This window comes from Poecilia reticulata, chromosome 6 (assembly GCF_904066995.2).
Source record: "Poecilia reticulata chromosome 6, P_reticulata-male-v2, whole genome shotgun sequence".
NCBI lineage: Eukaryota > Metazoa > Chordata > Actinopteri > Cyprinodontiformes > Poeciliidae > Poecilia > Poecilia reticulata.
This window is the reverse complement of record NC_088835.1, coordinates 27,071,026-27,094,976: the sequence shown is the minus strand read 5'-3', so window position 1 is coordinate 27,094,976 and position 23,951 is coordinate 27,071,026. Positions and strand designations below refer to the sequence as shown.

Below are 23,951 nucleotides of genomic sequence, written 5' to 3'. Positions count from 1 at the left end.
AGATCTGCGTAACAACCATAACAAACCACAACAAATCTGTGGGTTTGCCTACAGAAAATGCAATAAAATATGTAAAGAAATACTGAATTTTAAATTCACCTCACTTTTACTTACTATTAAACAATTATTACATCCATTAGCATAAAAGATGCCTGATACTTTTTAATTTAGCTGCAAATGTTTTATCAGGTAAAATATTATAACTTTATTAATCTATGTTAAATATATTGCCTACCAAGATGGCGCGGATCACTTCCGGGAGTGATCCGCACCATCGTAGGAGGGCAGCGTTTGCACAATGCATACTGGCTTCGAGACCAACAAAAAGAAAATATGTGGGCACTTTTAACCGATGTGAGAGAGAAAGAAAGATACATGAACAAAATGGCTGCTGTCGGGATCGACTGTATGCAATGGAGAAGCAAAATATGTGAGACGATGTGGACAAGCTGCCTCTGATCTCATGTAGTTCACTACTGAGTAAACATGAAAAGTAAACAGTCAACGTTTAAACGGATTTGTAAAAGATGTACGAACTCTTCGTGTGACGTCTCTTAGCTTGCAGATAAAAGCTACATCAGCTGAGCTAATTTTGCCAGTTCAGCAGTAAATATCACTGATATTTATCTTAGTATTACACAAAAGTGGTTAGAGTACTCAAAACGTTAGATAGGAATGAGGCAAGAGCTTGTTTTAAGCTTGTAGTTTGCTTATTGTTGCCATAGTAACTCAATTGCAAGATGGCTGTCAGTTAGGCTACGTTCAGACTCGCAACCTGAAGTGACACTATTCCAATTTGTTTTTATTTTTTTGTCTTAATGCGACCTGAATCAAATCTTTTGACAGCCTGAACAACACAAATTGGATTTTTTTTTATTCAAACCTGACTATTTGGATATCGGAGTCGTGTATGTGTCCTGAATCTGAACGTCCAGGTCGCATTCATCTGACCCGAATGTCATTGAGTCTCGACCAACATCACTGTTCTACGCCCTGATACGAGCAAGCAGGAAGAGAAACAGCAACCATAGCGGACTATAATAAGGGTTAAGTTGTTAATGCGCTGGTTCTGGTTGGATAACAAGTGTAAAATAGTAAGCTATGCTCCATCGTTAGCATCCATGTTTACTTCTGCACTGAGCACTTTTTCTTTTTTATGGCGGTTGGCAAAAACAATGAGCACGCTCTCTACCAGGTTGTTTTCAGTTCACAACAGGGATCACATATGGTGAACAACCATGCAGAAAAAGAAAAAAAAATCGGATTTGGTTCACTTCAGGCTGCAGTGTGAACGTAAACTTACAAAGTTCACGAACGTGTGACATTGCTTGAGATGTATGTATTCTTATACTGATCTGTTCTTCAACACTCCAATCTCCACAGTTGCACCAAAACCAAACCTGACAGATTTCATGACACCTACACGCCGCGACTTCAAATCAGTCCAGCTAACCGGCTGCGGAGAAAGAGGGACGAGGAAGCAGAGACTGGGGCCATAAAGAGGGCTTCATGCTCACAGCCTGGGAATTATCACGTCAGACTACTGCTCCAGATTGTTCTGACAGGCCCAAGGCCAAACAATTAAAGGCTGGTGTGGACAGAAACAACTCTGCCCATTTCAACTTGGCAACAGCTACTCGGTGTTGCATCAAAATGTTTAATCACACAACCAGGGAAGGAAGTAAGGAAGAGTGGATATTGTCCTGGAAACCTCATCGACATGCTCAGAGCATTTCTTCATGACGCATCAACACTTTGATCGTCTGTGGTTTTGGCTTTGTGGAGGATCTGGACTTTATTTCATGAAATTAACGCTGCTAGAACTAATCTGAATATCTTGGCAGTCATTTGCATGATATATACTGTTCCCTTGTAGAAAATTGCAAGCAAAAAGTAATTTGTGAGACACATGCTGAAGCAGAGAACACACTGGGGAACCAAATTATTGTTTTTCAGCTGCACTTTCCACAGAAAAAATGATCATTTTAACCTCAGCAGTGCAGATGTGAATTGTTCTTATAGCAAGAAGTAAGCAGCAGTATGACAAGGTTAGCATCACCGTTCATCATGGTGATGTATGCAAGATTAAAAGTTGAAAAATAAAATCAGAAAATAGCTGCCAAAGTTAAAGGGGAGAAAGTAAATCCTAACTCGTGTGTTAAACAATTTCATTGTTTTTGTTGTTAAATCAACTTCATGAACTTTAATTTCTGAGTTAAAACCAAAACAGTTTTCTTGTTCAAGGCAGCAGGTGAACTTTCATTTTCAAGTTAAACCACCTTCAAATGTTTTACAGTGTGAGGGGTCAAAAGGTTGCCTGCGTTTTTGCCAAGAAATCATCTGATTGGGAAACTAACCTTTAATTGGGCTCTTTTATATTCAGATTTGACTATATTCAAAGGAAAAAAAAGAAAACTGGAAATTTGAAATTCTGTTTTTCGTTAATTTGAAATATTTTAGACCTCAGAGACGATGGTTTATTAAACGCTTTAACGGCAGCTGTACCTCTAATCTGTTGTACTGATTCTGTCTTAGAAAAGATTTTAACAAAACTAAGAAGTGGAAAGTTTTTATAAAAACAGAAAACATTAAAGCAGAGAGGAAACTTCTCACCGGTAGCATAAAGGGAGGCAACACTACAGAGAAACTGTTGCGTTTGTGATTTTCACATTTCCTGCCTTTAGAACTGGAATGTTCCGTCACCATGGCAACAACTTTCCTTACCTACAGAGAAACTGGCTGAAAACTTTAGAGACTATTTTCATGCCCAACGGCTATAGCGCTTATTTTTTAAACATATTTTTAATATTAATATAAATCTATCTTTACATTTTCAAAGCAGAGGCTCAGCGGCCATCTTTAATCAAGGTAAGGTTGTCTCAGAAAAGTTTTGGGGAAATTAATCAAGCTGCGCTAAAGCTAACTGACGAAAGCCTTTGTTACTGTAAAAGCCATCATCATCATGCATCATGCATATTTTATCTACTTTTTTTGTAATTTATATTAGGTTCTTGGATGATTAGTAACCTAAGGGAATGTTTCATTTCTGCAGGAGTATTAAAAGTTAATTAAAAGCCTTTTCAGTATGAAAGGTCTTTTCTGCGCTGCTAACATCATCGTGGCATACAGGCACTTTGAAGGCATGTAGAGCTGAACGATATGGAGGGAAAGTGGCAGAAATAATAAAGAAAAATGAAAAAATATATATAAATAAGCCAGAGATTGTCACAGACTTTCCCCCCTGCCTGAGAGGAATGACAAAGACAGGAGAAGCAGTTTTTGTCCCTCCGAAGATTTCATCTGCGGAGGCAAAAATCCAGACTTCTCTTTTATTCCCTTTCATGTTGAGCTTGAGACATAAGTATTCTAAAGATGCGAACAGGTAAACACCGACATACATCTCATGGCTGACACCTCTGTTCACGGCCTCCGGAAGAAGTTTTGTGAAAATGTAATCTGTCACTGAAAGTTGAGACTCACAAAAATCATCTAAAAAAAAATGCTGCAGCTCAATAAATAAATTAGAATGTGATTAAAAGGTTAATTTATTTAATTCCAGAACTGAAACTTGTAGATTACATTGCAAAAACACAAAATCTCAGCAAGTAACAAGGTGTTATATCTTGCTGAAAAGTTACTTGTAAGTTAGTTCTGTCTTATTTCAAGTGTACAAATACTCGCTTGATTAAACTCTGTGTTTTTGCTGGACAATAAATTGTCCAGGAAGTTATCGCGATAAACGATGATATTGTTGTTTTGATTTTTAAGTGACATAATGGTAATAAAGCGGAAGAAAACATTCTCAAAGATCAAAATGAACATGTAACACTGGAACCAGAAAACATTTTAAAAATCCACAATAAATAAACAGAAAAACTAAACAAAATTAATTATGAAGTTGCTGTAAACAAAATTGCCCTTTAAAAAGGGCTAGTTGAGACCAAAGCTAGTTGAGAAGACTAGTTAAAAAGACAAAAGAGAAAAACAATAAATCCTGCAAATTGAAATTATTGAGCTGCTTTTAATTTATCATGTGATTGATTGATTGATTGATTGATTGTTTATTGCCTATTTTTACTGTGTATTTACTTTCAACACACACACAGTGTGACATATATCCAGTGTTGATTTCTGTAAATTCTGGTAATTATATTTAATCAAAAAACCTGAAATTCCCAGATAATTAGAATATCAAGTAAGACCAACAGAAAAAGTCAGTTTTGATGAAAAACCCTCTAATGAGCCTGAATTGATCTTAGTACGGTTTTATGTCTTCAATTGATTGATTAAACTTTACTTTATGCAGGTAATGTTGAAGAGAACCAAGGTGCTGCAATCCAGGAGAGTAGAAATCCTGTCTCTGTTTCAAAGATACACAGAAGGAATCCCTACTTTATCTGCGAGCGCTCTGCTGACGTTCCTCTGTAAGGAACAAATGGAGCTCGCAGCGAACAAAGACACGGCGGAGGATCTGATCGACAGATACGAGATCGACGAGGCAGGTGAGTGACTGAGTGAACGAGGGGGAAGCTCGTCTCGTCGCTGCATCAAGAAGGTTTAAAAATTATTATGGAAAATAGATGAATCATGACGATGGTGATTCAGTCTGCATGTAAGTTGGGACCTGACAGGAGAAAAGAGGATTCATCACTGGGAAAGTGGAACAGGTATTGTTAAAAGCTCGATGTGCTGCAGAGTGAGTCACAGAACGTCTCATTAAAAAGCAGGAAATGTAAGAGGACGTGTCTCCCAGTCGCACCGAGTCTGCAGCTGTGCAGGAACAAATGTTCATGCAAGGAGCATAATTCAATCTGATCTTAAAAAGACAGAACTGTGAAGAAAAACAATCCAGAAAGAACTGAATGTTACTGGAAAACCCAACAATCCCCTTAAAGTTATATAAAATAATATTTTTTTAATGCTTTAGTTGTTTTTAGGAAAAATTTTTTAGCATTTACTGATTTTCTGTTTCCTCTGGTTGTAAATCTAACATGATATAGATGCCAGTTTCTCTTTTTGGGACCGTGGACACTGTTTTATTAAAATTTAAATAAATAAATACTGTTAATCAAATAAAAAATATGTTCTAAAGGGGATTTTGTCGATCAGTTTTAGTTTTTTTATTTCAGGGTTTATTTGTGTATTTATTTAGTTATTTGACTATATGAACATAAAAATAAAGATCTCTGAAAATAAGTCACAAAATAAAACACCATTATTATATAAATAAGTAACAAAATACACAAAAACAATCTTGAAATGAACGTCAAACAGTTTAATATTTATTTTGTTTTTATTTTATGGGGATGCTCATTTGGTTTCATTAACCCATTTATTAAAATAATTATATATGTAATAAATAAATAAATTATATATTTATTTATAACAGTATTACTTCAGTAAAGTTTCTGGATCCTCTACCCACTGAGTAACTTCACAAGAAAATTTGTTTTAACCAAAAATTCACAGGACTCAAGACACAAACCTGCAATTTCTGTTAAGTTTCATATTGAAAGAAACGGATTTGAAAAAATGTTCTCTTTACCTAATTCAGTTATTTTGTAGTTATTTTATAAATATGATTTATTTTAATTTTGACCTTTAAAAACATTTAAAGTACAAAAAAGTTAAATATTAAATGATTGATCAGTTATATATTTTTACTTGAGTCATTTCTTGGAAAGCTACTTTTTACTTTAAAATTGTTGAAGTAGTGCTACTCTTGTGATTTTTGGGTACTTTACTTTTATGTAAATTGATCTGTGATTGCTCGGTTGCAACATGTCTATTTTGGAGCTGGAATACTTAAAGACGCAGCTCTGGTATTGGTAAAAAGACAAAATGGGGTATGGCAGCTCAGATATTCCACTTAGAACAAAATAAAGTGTTTTTCAATAAAACAAATAAAAAACCTCATTAGCGAAGTAGTTAGCAGACTGTGTCCTTACATGTTAAGGGGATCAGCAGTTTTTCTGCTTGGGTTTGCTGTTGCAGCTGTTTTATTAAATTTCCTGACCCAGAGTTCAGCCTGTTGTTTCCTCCTTTCAGCTATAGAAAACAGGTGCATGACGTTCGAAGGCTTCCTCAGGTATATGGAGTCCAAAGACTGCTGCGTGTTCAACCGGACTCATAAGATGGTGTACCAGGACATGGACCAGCCTTTCACCAGCTACTTCATCTCCTCGTCTCACAACACCTACCTGACCGGAGATCAGCTGGTCGGGAAGAGCCGCCTGGACGCGTATGTTAGGTGGGGAGCGTTTTTACGACGCCTTGTCTATCATTTAAAAATTTATAAATGAGAATTGGCATTATATAGAAAGAGGGAATGACAAAACATTTCTTGGTGTAATCTGGTGAAACCTACGGAAGATCAAAGCTGTCAAATGTACTGCAATTCTCAGAAGAATAAACAATATTCTGTACCAGAACAACGCAATAAGGATACTTAAAGTATTATACAAAGAATGCACAAACCCACAATTTATATAATTATGAGCATTGAAATCTCTGGATTTGGTTGAATTCAAAGTACTTAATGTACAGAGCAATACATAATCTACTATCCAAACATATTCAAGAATTGCTTACAAAGACGCAATTTAAGGGGAAATATTAATTTTAAAAAAGCATGGATGAAGAAATGAAGCAATAAAAAAGGTACAAAAAATATTTCTACATAGCTTTGTGAAGGATGAAGTTTATTCATGAATAGTAAAATAATACGGGATTAGGGCCCTGAAAAAAAGAATTATTCTGAATTCTTTTAACTTTTTTCTTCTCAGTTTGGAATTTTTTTCAAAGTTCAGATTGTTTTTCTAACTCTGAGAAAAAAAAAGACTGAACTCTGAAGGAAACAAACGTCAGATTTTTGGGAAAAAAAGTCTGATTTATTTATTTTTTAAGTCACATTTAACAACAAAAAAAAGTCAGATTGAGGAAAAAATTTCAGACTTTTTAGATTAAAGTTAGAATTCTGAGAAAAAAGTCGGAATTCTTTTTCCAGTGACCCTAATCCTCTTCTCTATGATTTAAATAAATGTAGTACCGTATTTTCCGCACTATAAGGCACCTAAAAACCTTCAATTTCCTCAAAAGCCGACAGTGTGCCTCATAACCCGGTGCGCCTTATATATGGACCAATATTGAGCCACAACAGGTCTAGCAACTACGGTAAGCAGCCGCCGACTTCATTTTCGCCCGTAGAAGAAGGAGTGCGCAGTGCATGCTGGGATAGTTGTCAGAACGGTGGTTTGTTAATAAAGTTTGGGAGGGTTCGGGGGAAGAGACAGAGACTGCGGCGGCAGCGTGTCGGATGGTCTGTGTTACCCAGAATGCAGTTGGGCACAATATCGCAACACCAACACTGAGTGAAACAACAACTGGGGCAGACTACTATATAAAGTACTCGGGGACCAATTCTTTATAAATGTGGATGTGTAATAATAGAGTACGGCAACCCAAACTGAATCGTCTATTCTATGCACCTTATATATGAAAAAGGTTTTAAAATAGGCCATTCGTTGAAGGCGCGCCTTATAATCCAGTGCGCCTTATAGTGAGGTAAATATGGTATATAAAAATAGGATAAAATAATATTTTCTATGTAAGCTATAGATATAACATACTGTCATATGTATCTTAATATAAGGGGAGTATTGAAGAATAGCAAAACTGGGTGGGAATTAAAATAAACTTGTAGCTCCTTTTCTTTTGTAGCTAAAATTATTATTAACTTAAGTTTTTAGTGTACATGTTTAAATGTATGTTGTTTTTGATTTATTTTATTGATTTGTTCAAATAGAATCTAAAAATACAAGATGCCTAAAAGGAAAAAGCGCTGAAATCAAGTTTTTCTTTGTAAGTCGATCCTGAACCTGCAGAGCTGCACGTTTGGTTTCTGAACACTGAATATCGTCCTTCTCGTCTCACTGACCTACTCATGTGCTGAGGCAGACAGCAAATCTGCTGTGGATACCTCTGTGGCACAATGAGAGCGATTACAAAGCAGCTGACAGCAGCAAGAGTTCAGTATTTATGGATCCGGCGAACGGCTGAATGCCCCGGCCAGCTGGTAGAAACCAACCATTCAGCCCCGGCAGCCTTCAAGCTCTGCTCTGGCCTGATAACTAAATGTTTATCTGCGAGAAAAACAGGACTACAGCTGCAGAAGGCTGCTGATTAGAGACTCAGCAAGGAAATAAAAAAAAGAGCTTAGATTCACCCTTTGGAGAGTGAACGCAACTGAACTGAGGCACAAAGTTAAAACTACACTGAAAACTATTACATTAGGCTTTCTATGTGTTTTATGTGGATTTTATGTGAAGTGAATCTAAAACACTGTTTTCCAATTTTCTTCATATTCTCAGTTCATAACTGCAATTACCAAGGAAAACGTCTTGAACTGAAGCTTTAACCTGCAAGTCGTTCAAGAAAAAATGGTCCAAAATGGATTCAAGATTTTATTTTGCCTTGATTATTACATAATGCGGTTTTATGTACATCTTAAAGTCTGATTTTGTTATGTTACTCCTAAAGAGTGCAGCAATTGCAGTTTTTACTGATCTTTAAAAAGCCTGACCTGCTGATTCAAATTTGGCCGATACTGATTGTTTTTGGTTAAAATGTTGCTAAATATAGCAAGAAAGTCACTGAGTTGGTAACAGTGGAGGGATTATTCTAACTGAAAACATGCAGAGATTACCTGGTGGATCAGTCAAACCTCTCTGATGGGAGAGCAGAAGAGGACAGAGGTTGATTTTTAGACCTTTGCTGATGTAGATAAAATCAGCTTCACATGCAAGTATCAGCTGATCTCCCAAAATTAAGGAAATTGTGCACCCATAACTGTTACTTATTGCATCGTTTCACTGATTAGAGTGAATATTTAACTTGTACGAGGGTTGCATCAATTCATCGGTACGAGATCAGTGATCGGTTGATCTTATGCCCTGATTTCATCTGCCTCTGTCCTCTTCTGCTCTGCTGTGAGAGGTTTGACTGACAGACCGGCCCATCAGGTCACGTCTGCGGTTAACGAGTCACCCGCCTCAGCTATCTGAGGACAATAATAATGCTAACAGCTAGTAAGAAAATGGGTAAAGGTGGACCCTCTGTCATGAACAAAGGATTGGAATAATAGAATAAATCTACATTATGAAAAAATTGACATGTCATCTGAGACTTCAGCAAATAGATGGAAGAAAATAGGACAAAATGGACACTATTCAAGACAAAAGACAGCGATGAAAAATAGAGAAAGACCTGGACAAACTGGATGGGAGAAAAGCTCCCATCAAAAGTTTTACGTTATATAATGTTTAATGTGAATTTTTCATGTATGTTTTATATGTAAACAAATGTGGAAAATGCTTATAAACGGTTAAATAATAAAAAACAATAGTCATCCACCTGTTGCCAACTCAGAGACTTTCTTGCTATATTTAACGACATTTCAGACAAAAAGAAAAAATAGTTAGTATTAGTTAAAACTGGAATCAGCAGGTCAGACTTTTAAAGATCAGTAATCACCGATCAGACAGAAAACTTACACTCCCAACTTGGACCATCTTGTTTTTCCCCTTACAGTATTTGCATTAACTGGACACCAAGATTTAAAAAAACAACATAATGATTTGCATTGGGCTGCAGCTTTTCTACGTCGCTTCGTTAGTGATATAAAAGAAGGCAATAAACTGGCAGAAAACCAAAAGCAGTCCCTCTGGAGAGCATCTGCAGAAACGGAGATAACTCTTCACTACGCTGCCAGAAAATATATCAAATCCATAACAATTTAAAGTGACATCATTATCATCCAGCTCAAGCAGAATGCTGCTTTCCACAAGACTTCATGTTTAAATATTGAGCAGAAGGAATACACATCTATGGTATCATTAAAAACAGAAATAGATGAGTGAGAATGTATGCATGGGAAGGAAGCAGTGAAGTTTGTGATTATGATAACCCTGCATGAACTCAGTGTGTGTGTGTGTGTGTGTGTGTGTGTGTGTGTGTGTGTGTGTGTGACGCAGCGCCCTGAGGAAAGGCTGCCGCTGTCTGGAGATCGACTGCTGGGATGGTCCAGATACGGAGCCCGTAGTTTACCACGGCTACACCCTCACCACCAAGATTTTATTCAAGGATGTCATCAGAACCGTGGAACAACACGCCTTCGAGGTAACAGCTCCGGCTTTTCACTCGCATTGATGCAGCGCCGAGAATCAGCTTCTGATCACACTTTTATAAGCACGAGGAATCTCTGCTGAGATGCTACTGGTCCAGTTAGCAAACACAAAGTCTTACCAAGCAGTTTTGGTCTAGTTTCTAGTGCAAGTATAATAAATTTACGAGAAATAAAGCTATAATATTACGAGAAAAATAGAAATAATACAAGACTAATAATAATATGAGAATAAAGTCAGATTTTGAGAATAAAGTGGCAATATGACTATTATAATACTATTCTGGTATGAGTTTATTCTCTATATGACTTAACTCTTGTAATTTTTTCCTAATACTTTGTTGTGAAAACTAACTTACAAGTAACTTTACAGGAAGGAATAAGAGTTTGTTTTAAGTTAATGATTCATTAATATTGATGAAAAAGTGCTAGCTATGTTAAATAATCTAACCGTTAAACAATAACTAAATTTCCCATGTTGTGTATAATAATTATATATGTGAAATTAGAACTTATTCATCGATAATAAGGAATAATTTACTTAAAACAAGGTTCCATATTGTGCTGAAAAGTTACTTGTAAGATAGTTTTGTCTTATTTCAAGTTTACTAAGATATTTGCACTAGAAACTAGACCATAAATACTTGGTAATATTTTGTGTTTTTGCATTGAACACTGTGACTGCACACTTTCTGATTTCAGGAGTCTGATTTTTTTGGACTCTTTCGTGATGTGATTTGTTAAATTAGATTTTATTTGCGTCCTGACAGGTCTCCGCCTACCCGGTGATTCTGTCTCTGGAAAACCACTGCTGCGAGGAGCAGCAGGAGGTCATGGCCGAGTACCTGATGTCCATCCTGGGGGACAAGCTGTTGAAGTGTCCTTTGGATCACCCGACCACCGGAGACCTCCCAAGCCCAAATGTAAGACTAGTATAACAGAGGATGTGTTGAAGAATGTAAGGCTACATTCACACTGCAACCTGAAGTGACCCAATTCCACTTTTTTGCCTTAATGCGACCTCCACCTGACCTTTACATGAAGTCTGAACAACACACATCAGATGATCACATACAAGTCGCATATATTTGGAAGAAATATACGCAGAAAATAAACTGGATTTGGGTCACTTCAGGCTGTAGTGTGAACGTGAGCTTGATGGCAGGATGACCGCTCATGGGAATTTTTAGCTGATATCATGGACAGAAAAAATGTGCAGAACAATAAATTGTTCATTTGGCCATTGGGTTCTTTGTCTCGGAGATGAAAACATTCTCCGTTTTTGAAATGAATAAAAGCAACGGACCATGTGACGAAGTTCGCTCAAGCTGGTGTTAATGTTTCTCCACAGAGAAACGAGTCCTGGTCCAACATCTGCTGCAAAGCCACTCAGAAAGAAAGGAGCCGTTATCCTAAAAACGATAAATACTAACATTACACAGGGACGAAGGGAAATGTCCTCGAGTTTATGAAAATGAGAGTTTAAAGAGAAACTAAACACAAAATCAATCTTTCTTTGCAGATAAAATGTCTAAACTGGGGCTCAAAGACAGCACATCTTTATGTTTCTGTGGTATATTTGTTTAATTCTGCGTAATTTGTCTAATACCAATTTTGTGCTGCCCTCTTTTGGTTGAACCGTGGCAACTGCAGGCACATTTTCCTATTGGTTATGAAACTTAGTTTCACATGTTGTTGTCATAAAAGTATCAAATGACGACAACAACAAAATGGCTAGTCGCTTGTTTGAGAAAAAAGTTGCTCTAGGCGTTTAAAAAGTCGTTAAATTTGGAGCCTGTAAAGTCGCTACAGTGTTTTACCTGAAACCTGTGCATTACTTAAACAGCTGATTGTGTTCTTGGACATGCAAAGTTTATTGGTGTCTATGCAGATTTTTAAAGATCTGTTGCACAAGTCTGTCGATCAGTTAAATTGAACTTGGTTATTTCCATTTGCATGATTGTTTCTCTAGTTTTGTCTCTTTTTCTTCTCAAACTGACCAAAGGCTTCAGTCTGGTGAATTGGTCCAAAATGGTCCCTTTTTTTAAGGACAATTTTGTTTGTTGTTTTCAGTTGTTTTGTTTATTTATTTTGGATGTTTAAAATGTTTTCCAGTTTCAGTGTTAAATGTTCATCAGCTAGAAAATGGTGTCAAAACAACAATATTGTTTATTCTGGGACAGTTTATGGTCCAGCAATATTTATTTTCATTATATTCTTTGTTGGGTTTGAGGAGGAGCTTATTGATGTGCGGTTTTATTTTCTTTGTCTCGTCAGAATCCCAATTCTTGTACAATTTTTTGAAAAATTGTTAGTACTGAAAAGAGGGGCCCTTATTTAGCTTTCCCCTGGAAACACTAAAGTTAGTCTTTTAAAGATGTTTTAACTTTGCTTTGAGAATAACTCTTATCTGAAGATATATTGTTAAACAAGGGAAGTAATTTGTAGAGTTTATAGACCCTAGCATTGCTTGCATTGGTAAATCTGCCAATATGCGTCATATTTTCTCCCCAAAAATCTTGTATATTACAGTTTGTGGCAGAAACAGATGACGATTTAAAGCACAAATAGAGTAAATAGTAGATATATTGGTGTGTGATTAAATGGTCTGTTTTTATAACCCCAAACTGTGTGCAGTAATGCGAATATGACCTGAAATGATCTCTGCTGTAGTGATTTATGCAAAAGTGGTGCTTGGCTGTTACACTTACGCAAGTATGTGATAATTTTTAAAAGAGGAGCATGAATTAATGATATATATTAAGGGTTGTGTGCATAACTTTATGACTGAGTTCGTGCCGTTTGTGTGGGACCGTTAGGACTTGATGTATAAGATCCTGATCAAGAACAAAAAGCTAAAGTCACAGATTAGGAGAGAGGACAAGACAGAGGACAGTGCAGATGAGGGCGAGGATGCTGATGATGAGGATGATGAGGATGAGGAGGATGAGGACGATAGCATTCAACCCAAAGCAAAGTTTTGGTCTCCAAGAAAAATGAGTTCAAAGAAGAAAGTAAGTCAGGGTTTGTTGCTTCAGTCACTTTAAAACAGATTCTAGTAAGTGGCATGTTTGTGTAATAAGTCAGAGTATCAGGGTCACGCTGAGAAAACTTACAAAATAAAATTACCTGAATAATGTATGAGAAAAAAGTCAAATAACATGAGGATAAAGTCATAATATTACGACATTGTGGTATTCCTTTTTCTGGTATTAAAAACACTAATATTATAAATATTATATAATATTATGAACTGTATTCTCATAATTTTATTACTTTACTCTCGTACGACTTTATTCTTTTGACTCTTCTCATATTAAACTTTTTTCTAGTGATGTGACTTCTGGTAATACAACTTTTCCTTGTACAAGTTTTTCTCATAAAATTATTCTCGTATTATTTTGGCATTATTCTCATGTTATTTCAACTTTATATATCACTTCTTGTAATGCGACTATTTTTCTCATAACATTTTTTTCTCATGATTATTATTGTAATTTTATGATTTTATTTCGACTTTATCCTCATGACCCTTTTCTCGTAACATGGCTGTTTATCTCTTAGTTTTTTCTTGTAATTTTATTTTCATATCATTATGACTGTATTTCTGCAATGCAACAACATTATTCTCAGAATTTTATTGTTTAATTTTTTTCTCAGTATGAGTTTAACCTTGTCTCACTTAACGGCACTGAGCAGAAGAAGGTGAAGGTGGCCCAGGCTTTATCGGACCTGGTGATTTACACACGGTCTGTGAAGTTCATCAGCTTCAGCCACTCCAGGGACAATCAGAACTGCTATGAGAACACGTCCATGGCAGAAAAGAAGGCACGCAAGCTCATCAAGGCCTCAGGTACACAGAGAGACTCGCTGATGAGGTCATGGTGAGGAGTGATGATGTCGTAGCGATGTCATGATTAGGAGTGACGATGTCATTGTGATGAGTGATGATGTCATAGTGCGGTCATGATGAGGAGTAACGAGGTGATGTCATGATGAGGAGTGATTATGTCATGGTGAGGAGTGATTATGTCATGGTGATGTCATGGTGAGGTATGATGAGGTCATGGTGAAGAGTGATTAGGTCATGGGGATGTCATGGTGATGAGTGATGAGGTCATGGTGATTAGGCCATAGTGAGGTATGATGAGGTCATTGTGAAGAGTGATGAGGTCATGGGGATGTCATGGTGATGAGTGATGGGGTCATGGTGATGAGTGATGAGGCCATTGTGAGGTATGATGAGGTCATGGTGAAGAGTGATGGGGTCAGAGACATTAATGGAGGTTTGATTCTGTGAAATACAAAGAAGAGCTGTGCAAAAGTCTTGGGTCTTCAAGGCACCCATGGACGGACAGACATGCTGCATCCATCTGTTTGTCCATCTATTCATCCATTCGTCATCAATCCATCCTGTATTCACCCATCAGTCATCCATTCATCCATCCATTCATTTATCCATCTTTGGGATTTTGTATCTGAAAATCACAAAGTTTTGGGATTCCAAACTTTTATCTGGAAATCGATGTGAATTATCTTCCATCATCCCACATTTCTCTACTGTTTGTTACCAAACAGCCAGGCTCTCTTCCATGCTGTTCATTGTGGTCTTGATTAGAGCTATAAATAGTTCAGAAGAATACGAAGGAAATGTTTACCCGGTAAACACCTTCTTTCTAAATCTGAGAAAGAAGATTTCTCAGACTTACTTTATTGAAGTAAACATACTTCAATAAAGTATGTTTATTGAACATACTTTGTTTATGTTCAATAAACAAAGTATAAAGAACGTTTGGGGTAAAGAAAAAAAATAGTGACAAAAATTCCTTGCAGCCCTGTCATATGTGTGTGCATGAGGAGCTGCAAAATCTCACTTAAAAGTTTAAAGTGTTAAAAGTTTTTATGTGAAATTATTGTTCTTGTGAACTGACCTTCTTTTGAACTCCAGTTGTCCACTTTCCTCTTTTTTGGACAGAAAATGAATAAAACAGAACCAAAGACAAACTTTTAGAGATGTTCAGAAAACCTAAGGAATCCATACATCAAGACCAAGTAATGAGACTACAGGACTGTCTGGCTCCCTGGAGGCAAAATGTTAAGAAATGAAGAGTTATTTAAACTTTTTCCACAGAACTGCATGTTGAAGCTGCAGAATATTTGTAGTCCAGGAGCAAGAATAAGATCCGTCTCATACTAAGCTGAAAAATGTATTCGAAACTCGTCAAAAATTGACCATGTCCTTCCAGATGAACCCCATTACCGCCTGATGGCGTCCAGTGTGACAGTGTGGAGCATCACAAGGAAGTGGCACTCAGTGCTGTATGTTTAATATTTCCCCCTGACCGGCTTCTGCATACTCTCTTTCAGCTTCCAGTTTTATTCAGCACAATCAAAGGTTCCTAAGCAGAATTTATCCAGCAGGCTCGAGAACGTCCTCGTCCAATTACAACCCGCAGGAGTTCTGGAACATCGGCGCGCAGCTTGGTGAGTCCAGAACCTCTAGACATACTTGTTAGAGCAGGAACATGTAGATTTAATTCATTATTGAGGAAACGCTGATATTTAAATTTTTAAATGCTGTTGCAACAGTGTGGAGTATTATCTAATGTTATTGATAAGTTAATATAAAGTTGACTGATCTTATTGATCAACTAATTAATTTAGAGACGCCCATTAATAAAATAAAAAAATTATTCTCTTGTGTATGAAGAAGGTTGATCGTTTCCGTTTCATCAAGGGCTACATTTGTCATTATATTTTGGCTTTTAAAAATAAAAACCTTGTGAAACTTAAAGAGCTTGTTATGTAAGAGGATTAGGGCCACTGACAAAAAAAGAAATCTGTCTTTAATCTTCTGAGATTAAAGTCAGAATTTTGAGTTCAAATTCAGAATTTTGAGAAGAAATTCAGAATTCTGAGATTAAAGTCAGAATTCTGAGTTCAAAATCAAAATTTTGAGAAAAAATTCAGAATTCTGAGATGTATCATAGTTCTAATAAAGAAAAAAGGTCAAAATTGTAGTAAATAAAAGTTCTGACATAGACATAATCCTGACAGTCGGGAGTCTGAGATTAAGTCCATATTTTTTTATTTTTTTTTCGGTGTCTCTAATCCTCTTTCGTAGCTTGTCGAGAGTTTATATTTCAAAACAGAACTGCATAAATGCATTGTGCATCCCACACCAGACCGTTTCTCTTTCCTATTCTGGTATCCCGCCGCCATCTTTGTTTCTGTATCAACTGGCTCTGTTTAAGGATGACCAGCGGCGCCCTTTGCTGGATGGTAGCCGAACTACAACACTAAAAGCAGACCTTATTAGTTTATCACAAGTAACTAATTTTAATCTAATAAACCATTAAGCAACATCCCAAGTACAGACACAAATGTCCTTGTCAAAATGTTAAATAAAATGAATACAGAAAGATTCTTTTTGATCCCTTGTATCTGCAGTGTCACAATGAATCAAAAAGCTTTCGACATTCACCGAATCGTCTTTGCAACTCATTACAAGCTGAGACGGAGAGAAGTTGCCGTGCAGAGGTTGAGTTGTCAAACTTCAAAGGGAATGGCTTAGAAATCTGTTTTCCATTTGGGATCATCAGCCCCTGCAGCAACGTCTCTGCTGCCTCCTATCACACCTCCTCCAGACTGATTTGCTCCTGTGTAAATGTATTTCTTTATTTCCTTTGCACAGCGGCTGTGTCATTGTCAAGAGCCCCATACATTTTCATTTTACACACTCAAACGGTCTGAATCGAGTTTGACGACATCAACAGTAACAAACTTCTCTCAGTGAAATTACGCTTTGAGTGGAAATATTAAACTTTACATGTACAATTCTGCAGCTATTCACTGCGTTTTCCTGACTCACTGAATCGCTGCATCTTGCAGGCTCCAGTCACTCCGTCTGTCGTTGCACTTCCTCCTCATCCGTCTCCATCGCTCATTCAGGTTGGTGGCGTCTTTGAAAAGGAGTCCTGCTGAGCAGACGGCGCGCGTTTGCGTGGGGGCAGCTCAGCAGCTGCAGAGCTCTGAGACAGACGAACAAAGCAGCAGCTCAGACAGATCAATCACTGTTAGATTAGCGGAGCTTCACGCCGTATGCTGGAGAAAGTTGTTAATTCAGACAAACATTTTGGCAGTTATACATATTTTTCTTCTTTTATTTGACAGTTTTCTCATTTGTGCCAGAAGTCTGGTCAAGTCCTTTGCAGAACTGCTTGTACCCCTTGAATTTAGTGTAATTTGTTGAGATTGTTTCAGAAAGCCCAATCAAAGTAGTGTATTGTTGTGCAGTGAAATTAAGAAAATACACGGTATTAAAACTGTGACAAATAACAAAATAACTGCAAACCCACTGCAGTCTGCAGAGTTAGGGTAGGGCACCGTTTGAAGCTCAATAATTCCTATTTGCATGATTTATTGTTTTTCTCTTTTCTCATCAAAAACTGGACAACCAAAGTGTTTTGGTCTCAACTTGCCCTTTTTTTAAGGACAATTTTGTGTACAGAGACTTCATAATTTGTTTTATTATAAGTTTAAATTTTGTTTATTTTACACATTTAAAATGCCCCGTGTTAAATGTAAAATGTAAAACAAACTCTTGGTTCCTTTTTATTTTAGCTGCTAAATAATACACAAAATTTCAATTTTATAAGAATGAAAAAAATGGTCAGATTTCTGTAAAAAATACAAAATCATTGTAGATACAAAACTTGAAGAACTCCGACAATTTCTACATTTTTGGGTTGATTGTTTTCTTGAAAAAGAAATATGAAAAGTAAGATTTGCTTTTGGGAAAAAGGTTATAATTATATCTAAAATTAAGATGAATGCAAAAACATTATTGATAAATGGGGATCTATTTTTGTACCTAATACTTATTTATCTGTAAATCATGTGAAGAAAGTGTCCAATCTGCATCAACCACAAGCCAGATTGGCTCCCTTTGGGCCGCCTAAAATGCTTTCAGCGGGCCATGAATGGCCCCCGAGCCGAACTTTGGACACCCCTCGTATATGCAGTGGACATGGTCAAAGGTTTAGACAACAGAAACCTCACAAGATACATTTCCCTCTATCTGACGCAACCTTTGCTGCAGAAACATTTGAAGTTGTTCCATAACGTAACTCTCCTCGGTGCGGTGGAGCAGACATCCTCTCACGCCGGCCTCCTTCCCCCCCGACCAGCTTTGGGCACAAAGCTCTCATGTTGCCGTGAGGCTCCTGGCTCTCATTGTTCTCAGACTGTCCCTCTGTGTTTTGCAGTGGCTCTGAATTTCCAGTCTCCGGGCCTGTCCATGGACCTCAACAACGGCCGTTTCCAAGACAACGGCGGCTGCGGGTACGTCCTGAAGCCAGCGGTGCTGATGTCCAGTGAGAAGAGCTTTGATCCCAGCACCAGCTGCCGCTACCTCAAACCCATACAGCTGGTGCTCAAGGTACAGATATGGAGCAACGAATGCTCAATAATCCCCCTGCGGTGGATTATGGATTATGGATTGAGGTTCAGTTGTACGCCGCTGTCTGTACCTCACAATCTAGGGTGTTTTTTTATAGCAGACCTTATTTCACTCTTAGCTGCCAGAGAAACAGTCCCCTGCTGGATGCTGTGAAGTAACAATGATGTAAAACTTCCTGAGCGTGTCTCTTTAATGAGATTATCTCCCTTTAGAAATTAAAGGGAAAAAGGAAACACAGGAAATCTAATGCAATTAGGCTGACAGTCCAATTAATAAATCATTGCATTCCATTATTCTAAGTGTCTTAGCGAGCGGTGCTCGGATCTTCAAGGAAACCTCGAAGCAAAGACTCAGAGAAGTGGTATGATCTGAATTTTTCAGATTTTGCCTGGCGGTGTTTCATAAGATTATCCTTTATAGAGTCTTAAGTGAAAAGAGTTCAACATATTAGCAGAAATATCACACACACTGCAAAAATACAACATCTTGCCAAGTATTGAGCAAATTTCTTAGTACACTTGAAATAAGACAAAGCTAACTTAACTTTTCAGCAAGACAGAAGAGATTGTTTTAAGATTGTTTTCCTTATTATTAATGGAAAAAGTACTATTTCCACTGGTAGATTATTTCACTCATAAGACATTTTTCCCTTGCTAAGAGTGAAATAGTTCGTGGAACTAGTACTTTTTCATCAATTTTAAAGGAACTATTTGCTTAAAACAATCTCCTCTATCTTCCTGAAAAGCAACTTGTAATTTAGCTTTGTCTTAGTGTACTAAGATATTTTAACCAGAATTACTTACTTATTTTATGCTTTTGCAGTGAAGAGGCTTTAAATGAACTTCAAGCTTTAAATTAACTTAAACTCAAGCAGATAACATCCCCAGATGTTGGTCAAATTCCTTTTAAGCCTTTGCTTCACAGTGACAACTTTGTGCTTCCGCAGTTTCCTGTGATTGCATCATAAAACATCCTGAAGAAAAATATTAAGTTCAACATACTGGCACTTACAGTGCTGAGAAAAGGTTTTTCCTACCTTACAGATCTCTTCAGTTTTATTTTTTATGTGACATTTAAAGGTTTTAGATCATTAAAAAGTTAATATCAAAGATTACTTGGGTAAATACCGGATAGATTTTTTTATTTTCATACAAAAATGATATTATAAAACAAACCTGACAGTATTTGAAAAGGAATATTAACCTGATATCTAGACAACAAGTGCTTAAAAACAGTCAATTTTGGCAAGATGTTTTTTGGTGTCTGGAAAATGAGACGTTTCAAAACTCCCCCGAATGCAACCCCAGAGAAGTCCAGCACGTTACCAAGCAACCCAGGGGAAGTTCCATCCGTCTCCTAGTTTCAGAACGTTTGGTCAGCTGGTTTTACTGCTGTATGTGCTGTACAATGGCTGCTGGAAAAGACAAGTGTTTTGTTGTTGACTTAACATTCACAAACAACTTGCTGCATTCTTTTTGGTTGTGCAGGAGGCTCTACTAATGCCTCTCAAAGATTTACATTTGTATAATTGCGTACATTTCTAAAATTTTCATTTTTGAAAATGACTGTTTGCAGTCATTTTCAAAAGTTGAGTTATGGGGCGTGGCCATTAGCAGCTTATTTGGATGTAAAGTGACAAGAGGCCCTAAAAAAGCTCATTCTGAAAGGATCTCAAAATGAGCAGAACTGAGCAGACTAAAATGTCATTATCGAAGGACGATTTTGTGGAGAAAATGTAATGAACATGTTTTGTAAAGCCCACAGACCTATTCTAACCTGTTCAAGCAAGCATAGTAGGTCACCTTTAACAGAATGCGAGTTTAATTACTCCATTAAGGGTTAGGCTGTAATATGCCTTTTATGTTTACGACAAAGCTTTGAGTCAATTCCAATCTGAGATTTAAACACCAACATGAAGGTATTGTTGCTACTGAGTAAAATGTAGTGTGTTTTTTTATATAGCGTGACTTTGGGTGATAAAGAAGGGACCTTAATTTGAGGCTGGACACTGTAAGGCTCCATCACGACCAAGTGATGCATGTCGTGATAAGTACTTGCAGGTTTGTCTTTGATCAGAGGCAGTGAAAGGGAAGGCACAGTGTGACAGGACTGCAGATAAGTTCGCTTTCTGCCAGACTGTAGTAATTACAGTCTGACAGAAAAAAAAAAAACATTACATAATTTCTTTCTTCTGTTTTGTTGATACCAATGTTTCTGTTATGGCACCATCTAAACTGAGTTGACTTCCACCTCTCTCTGTTCACAGGTGATAAGTGGGTCCAACCTTCCGGTCATCAAGTCTCGAAACACTCTGGACCCATTTGTCCGAGTGGAGATTCATGGGATTACATTCGACTCCCGCAGTAAAAGCACTCACACTGTCAAGAACAATTGTGAGTACCACAAAGCAAACTCCTTTTAAGGACTGGCTCTACTCAATTTAGCCTGATTTGTCCCAACTTTTGTCTTCTGAGGGGAAAAAAAGAATCATTAAAACACTAAGAATTGATATTACTGCAAAGTGGTTGATCAAAGCGTTTGGTCAAGCTAAAAATACCAGCCAGACTTTCTTGTGAAAGCTATTAAACTGAATTTAGATGCATATAAAAAGTAAAAATCACCCTCCTATGCAAACAAGCTTCTTACTTATGACATCACGTAAGGCAGATGATTATTATTATGATTATTCTTCCTTCTTCTTGTCTTTTTTCCCCACATTATTTCCACTACTTCTTTGAAGGTTTATGGCTGCAGCAAAACATTTTAACCGTATCCAAGAGAGACAGATTGAGGAACTACTTTAAAAATGTGCACTGATAAATGAGAATTAGTTCATACTGGATCTGTGAATTATAAACAGGAATTAATTTAAATTTTAATTAATTAGGAATTTTCTAGAAACAAAACAAGAAATTTTGTTTTTCTAGCAAATTATTTTTGCTAGAAAATGTTTTAATTTTTGCTAGAAAAAACTCAGAAATTTTTTAATTAATCACAGAAATTTTCTAGAAAAAAAAGCAAGGACATTTCTGAATCTGAAAAGTCAAAAATGTTAAACGTTTGTTTATTTTTTGAGTTTCAAGACAAACTCAAAATGTTCCTATTTTTTTTCTAGAAAATGTCTTCATTTCATAATTTCTGAGTTTTTACTAGCAAATTTTTACCAGCCAAAAACTTGGTATTATATGATATCCTATGGTTCTTAACACTTCATCTCCTACCTGTGTTTTATTGTCTTCTTGTGTGTTCAGTTTCACTCCGAGTGGCGATGACTTTCGGTTGTCGCTGTCCTTCATCGTCCTTTGTCGATGTCCTTCAGAGGCAAAAAGCTAGTTAGCTCCCTAGCATATATTAGCAGCTAGTTAGCGGTAGCCTCAACTGCCTCGAGTCACAGGACGCAATAAAAATGTCTAAACTTTTGCCTGACAAAATTTAAGTCCTGTAACTTTTATTTATTTATTTTTTTTTTACATATTTGTTAGAACTGTCACGACAGTATAAAATCAGACAGATGATCTGCGAAAAAGCTTCTCGACCTCCTCCCAGTGCTTTATTGACGTTTGAAGAAATACACCGGTTCCGGTTCAAAAAAGAGCCAGCAGGAGGCTCTTGTGTCAATCGTCTTCAGATACACCCGGTTTAATGTGCTAATAGCCGAGAAAGAACTTACCGTGACCGGAAAACCATTTATCCACCGTCACCGGTGGCCATGCTAATTAGCCTTAGCAGTCATGGCTCCATTGTGATGATCTGTGTTTCTGTCGTTAGCATTGAAAAAAAGACAGACTCATTCAATTGTTTTTCATTTATTATCTGTCTCACGACATAGTGACAGATTTAACAAACATATAGAAAAAAAACTTACACACCCCAGCTTTAAAGCCAACTTTTATTTTGCTTAATGAATTTAAGACATTACAGACTTTGATACATTAACGTTCCGATGTTGTATCAAACTTCCAGACCACTGAGGTCTTGTGGTTCTGACTTCCCAGAATCAGAACAAGAACCAAACACAAAGGAGCAGCACCACAAATCTGGAACAAACTTCCAGAAAACTGCAAAACAGCGGAAACCTTCTTTGAATCAAAACTAAAAACTCACCTGTTTAGTTGCTTTTAAAGCATAATAAATGGAACATTGACCAAAATATTTAATGTGTATTTTAAAAATGACACTTGATATAATGCAGTGGCTATTACTGCATTATATCAGTAATGCAGTAACTGATATAAGTTACTGCATAAATCTTGGTAAGATTTTGTGCAAAAACACAAAATCTTACCAAGTAATTTTGGTCTAGTTTCTAGTGCAAATATGTTAGTACACATGAAATAAGACAAAGCTAACTTACAAGTAACTGTTTAAGGATGATATAATTCTGTATTATTGATGAAAAGTACTTGCTCCATTAGTGGATAATTTCACTTACAAGACATTTATTTTCCCAAGTTGTAAGTGAAATAACCTGCCAATGGAACTAGCACTTTTTCATCAATATAAGGGAATTATTGACCTAAAACAAGCTTATATATCTTGTTGAAAAGTTGCTTTTAATTTTGTTCTCTTATTTCAAGTATATAAAAATTTTCACATTAGAAACTAGACCAAATGGCCTAGTAAGATTTGCAGTGTATTGACTATATGGTGTTTATTTTTGTGTTTTATGACATAAAACACTTTGAGCTGCCCTGTTGCTGAAATGTGTTTTACAAATAAGTCAGTGAAACCTTTGTGAAGCTAATAATGGTGATTTTTCCTGCTCCAGCTATGACTCCACGCTGGGACACCGACATGAACTTCAGCATCACCGTCCCCGAGCTCTGCCTCGTCCGCTTCTGCGTGCGTGACCAGACGACCCTCTTCAAGAGCGAGTTTGTGGGCCAGTACACGATGCCCTTCACCAGTTTGAAGAAAGGTGAGCCACAGGGCAGAAGGGGTGAGACTTTAAGTGGCTGTGGGGAGATTATATCAGATAACACTGTTGGTCCATCATTGCCTGACATTCGCAGTGTCAGCACAGCTAAGGGCTACGCTCTGCGGAACGGATTTTTAAAAACATGGAAATGGTCTTATCTGCCTGTTTGATGTAACTTCATTTGCCCCCTAACCTCCTCCAGGCTACCGCTGGGTGCCTCTCCTGTCCCGACAAGGATGCAGTCTGGATCCGGCTTCTCTCTTCGTGTTGGTTTCGTATTAGTATCAATCCAAGATGGACTCTCTCTCACACAAAAAGTTTAGATACAACGATGGATGGATTATCTAGCACCCAATAAGAGCAACAAAATATCAATAATTAAGTTACACAAT

At 37.0% G+C, this 23,951-nt stretch overlaps 1 protein-coding gene and 1 long non-coding RNA gene across 5 annotated transcripts; one reads left to right on the top strand and one right to left on the bottom strand.

The window, feature by feature from the left end:
• The first annotated feature begins 2,711 nt into the window (after nucleotides 1–2,711).
• LOC103466390 (1-phosphatidylinositol 4,5-bisphosphate phosphodiesterase zeta-1) lies at nucleotides 2,712–23,950 on the top strand. 4 transcript variants are annotated; one of them, XM_081608284.1, is made up of 13 exons: nucleotides 2,712–2,868; nucleotides 3,053–3,382; nucleotides 4,307–4,502; nucleotides 6,049–6,250; nucleotides 10,032–10,176; nucleotides 10,951–11,103; nucleotides 13,000–13,194; nucleotides 13,841–14,033; nucleotides 15,548–15,664; nucleotides 18,448–18,620; nucleotides 20,908–21,034; nucleotides 23,410–23,559; nucleotides 23,762–23,950. In XM_081608284.1, exons 3-13 carry the CDS (start codon nucleotides 4,310–4,312, stop codon nucleotides 23,839–23,841), a joined length of 1,728 nt encoding a protein of 575 aa, XP_081464410.1. In that variant the 5' UTR covers nucleotides 2,712–2,868; nucleotides 3,053–3,382; nucleotides 4,307–4,309; the 3' UTR covers nucleotides 23,842–23,950. The 4 variants fall into 4 exon arrangements, with proteins under 4 accessions (XP_081464410.1, XP_017160596.1, XP_008410147.1 ...); XM_017305107.2 differs by lacking the exon at nucleotides 3,053–3,382 and having other exon boundaries at nucleotides 13,880–14,033; XM_008411925.2 differs by lacking the exon at nucleotides 3,053–3,382.
• On the bottom strand, nucleotides 16,651–22,416 carry LOC103466389 (uncharacterized). The gene is made up of 3 exons (XR_533940.2): nucleotides 22,312–22,416; nucleotides 21,863–21,954; nucleotides 16,651–17,211 (listed from the first exon to the last, which is right to left on the bottom strand). It is a non-coding gene; the product is annotated as an uncharacterized LOC103466389 (long non-coding RNA).
• Nucleotide 23,951: the final 1 nt, after the last annotated feature.